General features: G+C 53.4%; 2 protein-coding genes across 2 annotated transcripts in view; one reads left to right on the top strand and one right to left on the bottom strand.

The window, feature by feature from the left end:
- Positions 1-235: 235 nt before the first annotated feature.
- On the top strand, positions 236-6,603 carry PSMD8 (proteasome 26S subunit, non-ATPase 8). The gene is made up of 7 exons (XM_002925843.4): positions 236-613; positions 1,624-1,696; positions 1,815-1,917; positions 3,076-3,241; positions 4,261-4,361; positions 5,539-5,650; positions 6,374-6,603. Exons 1-7 carry the CDS (start codon positions 251-253, stop codon positions 6,509-6,511), a joined length of 1,056 nt encoding a protein of 351 aa, XP_002925889.2. The 5' UTR covers positions 236-250; the 3' UTR covers positions 6,512-6,603.
- Positions 6,604-7,476: 873 nt separating this feature from the next.
- Positions 7,477-8,942, bottom strand: part of GGN (gametogenetin) — a 4,246-nt gene continuing 2,780 nt past the window's right edge. The window contains exons 2-3 of the mRNA XM_034637987.1: positions 8,556-8,942; positions 7,477-7,640 (exon numbers count right to left, since the gene is read on the bottom strand). Coding sequence (XP_034493878.1) covers positions 7,523-7,640; positions 8,556-8,942 — 505 coding nt within the window. The 3' untranslated portion in view covers positions 7,477-7,522. The remainder of the gene's footprint in view (positions 7,641-8,555) is intronic.

Raw genomic sequence — 8,942 nt, 5'->3', positions numbered from 1 at the left:
CAAAGCCTGTGTATGAAGTGGAAATAATGGCACAGCTCCACTACCGCCCCCTCTTGGCTTAAAGAAGCTTCTGTGAGGGTGGAACCTCGAAGACAGAAAAGTAGCGTCGCGAATGCCCAGGCTGAAGACACGGCAGCCATATTGGTTACGGGAGGCGGGGAGGCGTTGCGACCTCTGCCATTTTCAGTTAGCGCAGGAGCGGGCTTCCAGTCACCATCTTGAATGACAGCAGAGGGGAACTCTGACTGACATGTCCATTAAGGGCCGGTCTCCTAGGGCACCTCCCCGAGAACAACTGAACGCTAACCGCGGCAGGCGGAGGTCGGCAGCCGTAGCCCCGCCCCCCGCGTTGGGCTCCACCTCCCGACCCCACTTCCGCCGGGTGAGCGTCTGTAGGCGTCGCTGCCGTAAATCGGTCTGGAGGTTTGCCGCATCACGGAAGATGGCGGCCACGGCAGTGAACGGGACGCCGGGCGCTTCGAACTCGGGCCCCGCGGCGACCTCGGGTGCAGTCTTGCAGGTCGCGGCCGGCATGTACGAGCAACTTAAGGGCGAGTGGAACCGTAAAAGCCCCAATCTTAGCAAGTGCGGTGAAGAGCTGGGCCGTCTCAAGGTAGTGTTTGGCGGGTGCCGCTACAGGGGTCTAGACCTAGCCGAGTTCCCGGCCGCCGGCGAGACCAGGGCGGGCTGAGGGATCCAGCCTGGTGAAGGACTCGGAACTGCCAAAGTGCGAGCTTAGAGGGGTGAAGAAGAGGTTTGGAACGGATCAAACACGACCCCACAGTGTGTGTGGGGGGGAGGCGTGATGGAAATGTTCAGGCATAACTAAGGGATTAAAGTTTTGGTGTTTGGAGGCCTAGCTGGATGGAGCGGCAGCATGGGAGTATTGGAGTTTTTCTGATGGTGGGTACTCGACAAGAGCAAGTGGAGAATGAGGACTGGACAGGGTGATGAAAGAAGGCCGAGATGAAGGGTTGTGTGGTTAGACAAGACCAAATCAGGGTCTCTGGGACTTAGGGACGCATCTGGGGAGACGGGGGGAAGCCGAGTTTTGAGAATAAGATTGAATCTAGAAAAAATGTTCTTACAGGAGAAGACCAGAATGGTGCTCAGGGTGCTTCAGACTGAGCGTGTTTGGGAAAGAGTACAAGTATTGTGGGCTGAACTAAGTCTCTGAATGGGTCGTGTCTGATAAATGATGTGTGGGCTGGACTACGGGGAGATGTTAGTTCCCTTCCCTCCTAAGTGTAGATTTGGGGGTGGATGGGAGGTGTAGCTGGGCCCCAAACCCAATGGATTGTGGAAAAGTTCTGCCAAGAACTGAAGGTGCTGGCGTCCCTCCACCCCCTTGATTCCATTGAGTCAGGCATGGAGAGTGTTTCCTGTTTCCCCAGTGGGGCTATTAATAATTGTAACATGAGTTCATCCTAAATGGGCATTCAGTGTGCCCAGTCCCTGTCTGAGTGCTGAGGACTGATGCTTTAAAACTCCGAACAGCCTTGAGTCAGGGATGATGATTAGTTCTGTTTTCTAGGTGGGAAAACTAAGGCGTAGCGAAGGTAAGTAACCTGTGCTTGAGGTCCCATCTTCTTTTTTTCCTTCCTTCCCTGCTCTCCTTGTCAGCTGGTTCTGCTGGAGCTCAACTTCTTGCCAACCACAGGGACCAAACTGACCAAACAGCAGCTCATTCTGGCCCGTGAGTGTCACTGGGACTGGTGGGGAGTGATGGGGTGGGGGTGATGGGAGGAATGGCTGGAATGGTAGTCAGAAGAGGGACTCAGGCACCTCCTGAGAATCTGCCCTGTCACCCACAGGTGACATTCTGGAGATTGGGGCCCAGTGGAGCATCCTGCGCAAGGACATCCCCTCCTTCGAGCGCTACATGGCCCAGCTCAAATGCTACTACTTCGATTACAAGTGAGGATGGGTCCTGCCCTGATTGGGTGGGGGCAGGGGGTTGTATGGTAGCTTTAAAAAAAAAAAAAAATCCCTGGTTCTCCAGCCACTCAGGTCATCTTCTTTCAGAACTTCCTGTTTGCCTAGCTCTGTCCCCAGAGGCTGCAGGGTCGGGGGTTGCTCTGGAGGTCCTTATCCTGGGATTGTACCAGCTGGTCTCTGTTGGCCTCCAGTCTGTTCCCCTGTCCACATGCCTACACTGCATTTCCACTCCCCACTGTAGCTCCCTTTCACCTGCCCTGGTTCCAACCTTGCCCCCTTGGTTTCATCCCCCATGGCAGCCAGTAGAATCTTTGTGACAGTAAAATTTGACCAGTGTCGAAACGCTGATTGGAACCTGTCATGGCTCTCCATAGCTCTCAGGCTCCAGACCAAACTTTCCTGCAGCCTCCAATAATGTATCAGCCCTGACCCCTCTGACTCTGCCTCCCCTATCCCAGCCCAGTCTCTCCCACTGAACTCCTAAAGTCAGAGGGATCTTGGTCACTGCTGCGTTCCAGTATTGCCTAGCACGAGGCTGGGCCCCGAGCAGGGATTCACTGAATGTGTGTTGAATACAAAACTTAATGTTTTTTAACTCAGTGGTACCTGCATGGATTAATGATTAAGAATTTGACATCAGAAGTCAGACAAACCTGAGTTTGAAACTAATTTTGCCACTTCCTAATTATGTGGTCTTGGGCAAATGACTTCACCACGCCTCAGTTTCCCCCTTAAAGTGAGGGTGATAACTCTTAATATTATAATCATAGCTAACACAGAATACTTATTTGAGTCAAGTACTGTTCTGATCACTGTACCTGGGTTAAGTCATCTAATTCATGTAACCCTTATTCACTTGTCCTACCTTCTATGAGACGGACGCTCTGGTAATACTCATTTTACAGTTGGGGAAACTGAGGCAGAGTCACTTTACTAAAGTGAGGTCACCTACTTGGCCCCCTATGACTTGTGACTTCTTCATGCCTCTCTGGGCTTCAGTTTCATTTGAAAACCCAAGACCCGATACTTCTGCAAGGAGACAGCATGGGGCAGTCATCAGGGTCCCTGGAGCCTAGAGTGGGGGGCTTATAGGTACTTGAGCCCTCCTTACGTTGGTTCTCCTGCCCTGGTCCACAGGGAGCAGCTCCCTGAGTCAGCCTACATGCACCAGCTCTTGGGCCTCAACCTCCTCTTCCTGCTGTCCCAGAACCGGGTGGCTGAGTTCCACACAGAGCTGGAGCGGCTGCCCGCCAAGGACATCCAGACCAATGTATACATCAAGCATCCTGTGTCCCTGGAGCAAGTGAGGCTGGGGAATTGCCCGGGGGTGGGGGGAAGATCTGAAGGTGGTGGTATAGGTACAGACATTAGGGAAGATTTCCTGGAGGAGGGGGCAGGGGTCACCCGTCTTTTAGCTGGGGGACTCATTTGTTCATTTGTCCAACAGCTGTTGAGTTCCAGCCGTGTGCCATGACCTGTGGCTGGTTTTCAGACTGTACTACAAACAAAGCAGATTAAAATACAGGATCTGGTGGGCATGACGTTTGGATGAGGAAGCAAATAGTTAACAAAAAAATTAAGTAATCTTCTGTGGTCTGTCAGATGTTAAGTGCTATGGAGAAAAACAAAGTAAGGAGGGTGGAGAGTCGGGGCAGGGGTGAATTATTTTGTAGGGTGGTCGGGGAAGGCTTTGCTGAAAAGGTGAGATTTGAAAAAGATTTGAAGGGGTGATGAACCCAGCCCCATTGACATCTCCGGGGAAGTGAACTGAGTAGAGGGAGCAGCCAGTCCAAGTTCCTGAGGCAGAAATATGCCTGGTGTGGCTGAGGGTAAGCAAAGAGGACAGTATTTCTAGAGCAAGGTGAGCATGGTCAGGGAAGAACTTTAGTGCCTAAGGTTGGGAAGTAGTTCTTAGAGCTGAGGTCTCATGGGAGGATTTTGCTGTGGTGAGAAGACAGGAGAGAGCAGTTGTGGCCGGCAGCACACCTTAGGCAGAAGAGTGGAGGAATGAGCTGGGGATGCATCTAGCTCTGTCTCCCTCCTGTGACTGGAGAATAGATAAGAGAATTAGCTATCAGCACAGGGCAGTTTGGAGAAAGAATGTGTGTGCTTGCCCTTGTGTGCATGCATATGTGTACAAACCAGGAAGGGCTTCCTGGAAGAGGAGGTGCACAGTCTGCAGGGGAATGCATGACTATACGCTAAGGGTGTTCTAGTGGAGGAGATTATGAAAACACTGGGAATGTGGTGAGGCCTCAGCTGGTAGGCCCCTATGCTACCTCTTCCTCATCCTCTTTTCCTCCCCACCCCTGGCGTCTGCAGTACCTGATGGAGGGCAGCTATAACAAGGTGTTCCTGGCCAAAGGCAACATCCCTGCCGAGAGCTATACCTTCTTCATTGACATCCTGCTTGACACTATCAGGTGTGTGTGTGTGTTGGGGGCGGCCAGGGTCCTGTGGAGTTCAGAAAGAGCTTGGACTTGAGTCAGACAGCCCTGAGTTGAATCCCATTCTGGCCACTTGTGGTCTGGAGAGGCTGGGCACATCATTTCTCTCTTTCTATGAACTGGAACTTATCATGAGATTGTGTAAAACAGCCCTCATTTCACTGTGGGCTGTTAATCTGTGTGTCTGTATGATCCGGGCTTGGGCTTGGCTCCCGGACAGCGCTCAGCCGCAGGACCCAAGCTGCCTGTCTTAGAAGTGATCCAGTCCAAGAGGCATGTGACCTCACCTCAGGTCTCCGGGACCCTCAGTTTCCTCTGCCTTAGAGTGGGGCCATTAAGTCCCTCTCAGGGGTTGCTCCGTGCACAAGTGACATGACATGGGCAGGTGGGCATGGCATTTACACATCCCATGAGAAATAAAAGGGTCCAGGTAGTGGCAGAGCTAGTTCATGGAGCCAAAGTGCCAGACTGAGATGGGTTTCCATTTCTTGGATGGCAAAACCAAACCCAGAGATGTGGTGGGAGTGAAGAGGGGTGGCTTAATGAGTTTAGGTTATTTTTAAATAAAAAATATTTGGCTCTCCAAAATGAACGGGGAGTAATATATAATGAGTGTCTGCATACCTGCCACTTGGTCTAAGAGATAAAACACATCAGAAATGGATGCACACTCCCTGTCACTGACTTTTCCCTGGAGCTAACTCCTTCTTCGTTTTCAGTGACTTGATTCTTTGATGTTTTTCTACTTCAGTATTGATCTTGATGCCTCTTAACAGGTGGCAAGGAACCCTCCCAGGGTCAGATCTAGAAATGGGGCACAGCACCTTTGTGTGTGTGTGGGGGGGTGTTCTGTAAAGAGATCCCCTCCTATGAATCCCAGGCTGGGTTTCAGACAACCTGAAGTCCTCGTGGCTGGAAGTGGGATTCAGAGTTTGAGTCCAGGAGTCTCAGAGACCTGGACCCTGCTGTGGCCCTGGCTTTGCAATTCTGGTCAAGCTACTCCCCCTCTCCAAGCCTTGATGAAACAGGGCAGGAAGCATGTTCCAGCCGTCAGGGCTGAACTGAAAGGTCAGAGCTCACACGTGTCAGGCCTGGGAGGATGAGGCCTGGAGAGTTGTCTGTGCTGAGTAATGAGAACCTCGTCTTTCCTCAGGGATGAGATTGCTGGGTGCATCGAGAAGGCCTATGAGAAAATCCTTTTCACTGAGGCCACCCGGATCCTCTTCTTCAACACACCCAAAAAGATGACAGACTACGCCAAGAAGGTGGCTGGGGCACCGGGCGAGGGGCCGTGGGGCCAGGGGTGCACTCTCAGTGGGAGTGGGGGCTGGAGGGACTCGAGCAGGACTGCACATGTTTAAATCCAGCTGTGTGACCACAGGCAGGTTGCTGAACTTCTCTGAGCTTTAGTTTCCTGATCTGTAGTGTGGGCTGGAATTTAACATGTGGGGTGAGCTTAGCATAGCACCTGGCAGGAGGCGGAGGGGGACGCTGGTGCTCAGTACCTGTTGAGCTGTTGTCCTTAACGAATTCCTTAGAGCTTTTCTCCGTGAGACTTTGCCTCATCTGGCCTAGGGTGTTCATGCAGGAGTAGCGCCTCTGGAGATGCTGGGGTATGGGGTGTAGTGACCCCAGTAACTGAGGAGGGTCAAGACCAGACTGGAAGAGGTGAAGTTGAACTTGAGCTATGGTGACAGCTGATATTTAGTGATCATTTATTCTGGGCCAAACACTTCTCAGCACTTTATAGAGGTGTTGATTCACTGAATCCTCATAGACCCAGACAAGTGTGTGAGTAGAGTCCTTGTTTCAAACGTGGAGACCCTGAGGCACAGAGAGGTGAAGTTACTTGTCTAGAGTTGTGTGGGTAGAGTAGGGTTGGCGAGGAATGTGAGCCAGGGCCCATGTGGGCAAGTTGCTGGCTCTGTGGGGTGGGGAGGGAGCCTGTGTGATCACCCCACCCATCTGTCATCCTTCCCTTCCTGCAGCGAGGATGGGTTCTGGGCCTCAACAACTACTACAGCTTTGCCAGCCAGCAGCAGAAGCCAGAAGATACCACCATCCCCTCCACGGAACTGGCCAAACAGGTCATTGAGTATGCCCGGCAGCTGGAGATGATCGTCTGAGCCCACCAGGCATGGGGTGGGGCTGGGCTTGCAGTACTTAAAGCAGTGGCAGGGCAGGGCTTCCTCCAATAAAGGTGGATTGACATTCTCTCTTTTAGGCCCTTGTCTCCCCGGGTGGAATGGTGGGGAGACAAGTTCCTTATCTCGGAAGAACATAGAAGTTTGGGGGCCCTCTGGGGTCTGAGATAACCCTCTGTTGGGTCAGCCTCTGTCCAGTGGCCATTGCTGAAGCTCTCAGATGGCAGCCCATTACAGGGGCCCAGTGGCAGGAGAGCAAAGGTTCCGGGTAGAGGGATTGTTGCAGCCAGCTGTGGACCCACAGGAATACCAGGCCAAGGCACGAGTTTTTCAGCAAAGGGGATGACGCATCACAGTTTGAAAAATGTTTGCAATTAAACCAGTTTGTTAAATGACACCCGAAATGGAACCCGTCTGTGGGCTACCAGTTTGAGACCTCTGTGGAACGAAAGGTGTGGGCGCTGGCATGGGCTTGCCCGGGTTCCCACCCTTCCTGAGCCAATACTGTAACTTATGACCTCCTGGACCACCCCCAACCTGTGTTTCCTGCCTTGAAGTTCTCGAGAAGGTATTTAAGGCAGAGTCCAAGTCTGGCTGAGCTGTTTGTGGGATGTGGGGTTTTCAACAAAGTCTTCCAGAGTCTGTTTCCGCATCTGGATAAAGGGAAGGAGCACCCCTGCTTTCCAGAGGGATTTGTGCTGAACATCTCAGCATAGCATTGGATTGGCTCAGAAATAGGGCTGATGGTATTAGGGTAATGAGACTGCCTCACCCCTGGGGCCATCAGTCCAGGTGCTGGATGAATGGAACCTCCAGGACTGCTGTTTTGGGTCCAGATCCTTAACTCTTTCTAAGATGTGCTTTCACAGAGGCCTCTGCCCTAGCCCACCCCATCCCTTCACCCCTAAGCAAGTGACTGACAGGTAGCTAGACATCTGGATGGTTATTTTATTGTCGAGGAGGGGCAGGCAGAGGGCACTGAGCAGACTGCACTCAGTTGGAATGGGTGGTCTGCAAGTCGTAGTGCTCCAGCCCGGCCACCAGGGAGCCAGCCAGCTTGATGGTGGCAACCCAGGGTGGCTCACTCAGGTGGTTGGTGGGTGTGCTCAGCCTAGGGGGAGGGTACAGTCAGCAGGACCTGGCCATGTGGCCAAGCCCTTGTCCCTTCCAGGTTTTGCTTTCCCCATCTGTATGAGGGGCCATGTATGAATATCACAAAGGCAATCTAGGGCGGGGCTGTATCCACTTCAGTTGAGGAAGGGGGGCTAAGGATTGATGATAGTGTCTGTGTCCTGTACTCCCCCCACCCCCGCGCCCATCCCTACTGAACCCCCAGGGGGTCCAGAGGAGAGGGTCTCTCAGTGATTCAGAATCTTTGGGAGCCAAGGTCAGATGAACCCTGGTGACCAGATTCTGAGATTCAGAGAGAGAGAGGGTGTGTGTGTGTGTGTGGTGTGTGTGTGTGTGTGTGTGTGTGTGTGTAGGGGGACTGTAACTGAGAGATACACTATCTCCTCTGGATCTGAGGACTCAGGTATAGCTTCTGCAGCACAGGGACTGCCAAAGCTTTGGGACACAGAGTCAGGAGAAGTTGCCAAAGGCTGGAGGGGTCAGGAGTGTGAGGGACTTCTTTGGATGTATGCATTCATCTCCTCTGCTCATATGCCAGGCTTGGGACATGGTCCTTCTTGGTGCCCTCAGCGACAGGGTTAAGGCTATGAATAGGGTCAGTCCAACTGGCACCATTTTCCCTTCCTGATGGCTCCAGATGGTCACAGGGACAGGGGTCAGCTTGGAGATTTGTATACCAAGAGGCTGGACCAAGGTGTTCCCTGTCTCTGGTCAGGGGTCAGTATGGTGTCAGTTTTTCTCTTGGTCCTTAAGGATTGGAGCTCAGCTGGGTTTGAGATAACAGGGTCAGCTGGGGTCAGGACTCCAAAGAGCTGAATGGGACTCTGGGAAGGTTGGGTTCAGGACTTAAAGGGGTATACCCTCCCCTCCCTACTCCCCGACGACCTTCCCTCACCAGGCAGACACGTTGCGTGGTAGACGGCGGTGGCGCGGCTGGTGGCGGCAGTAACACTTGCAGGGACAAGAGTTAAGCACCTGGAAGGGCGGCCAGTGGTGTGTGGTGCTGGCGTTAGCCAGCCCCGCTGGAGGAGTCCCGCCGCCACCACCGTCAGTCACGGTAGCTGCAGTACGTTCTCGAGGACCATCTCCGGGTGCGCCATCCTCACGGGTCGCCCCTCGGGCTGCGCGGGGACCCTTACTCCTGCGCGTGCGGGCCTTGATGGGCACCGGCGCAGGCAGCGTTGGCTCCGCTATGGTGGGAGCCGGGGATGGGGCTGGGGCTGGAGCCGGGGCTGCGGCTGGGGCCGGGGTCGGGGCCGGGGTCGGGGCCGGGACCGCGGCT

Source organism: Ailuropoda melanoleuca, chromosome 12 (assembly GCF_002007445.2).
Source record: "Ailuropoda melanoleuca isolate Jingjing chromosome 12, ASM200744v2, whole genome shotgun sequence".
NCBI classification, from domain to species: Eukaryota; Metazoa; Chordata; class Mammalia; order Carnivora; family Ursidae; genus Ailuropoda; species Ailuropoda melanoleuca.
This window is presented reverse-complemented; position numbering and strand designations above follow the sequence as displayed.

What these genes read in the sequence shown, in the direction of transcription:
- PSMD8 (XM_002925843.4), top strand. Translation starts at nt 251, where the DNA reads ATGTCCATTAAGGGCCGGTCTCCTAGGGCACCTCCCCGAGAACAACTG. An exon ending in ACAGCAGCTCATTCTGGCCC is followed by an intron (nt 1,697 to 1,814) that starts GTGAGTGTCACT and finishes TGTCACCCACAG; the next exon opens with GTGACATTCTGGAGATTGGG. An exon ending in TGCTACTACTTCGATTACAA is followed by an intron (nt 1,918 to 3,075) that starts GTGAGGATGGGT and finishes CCTGGTCCACAG; the next exon opens with GGAGCAGCTCCCTGAGTCAG.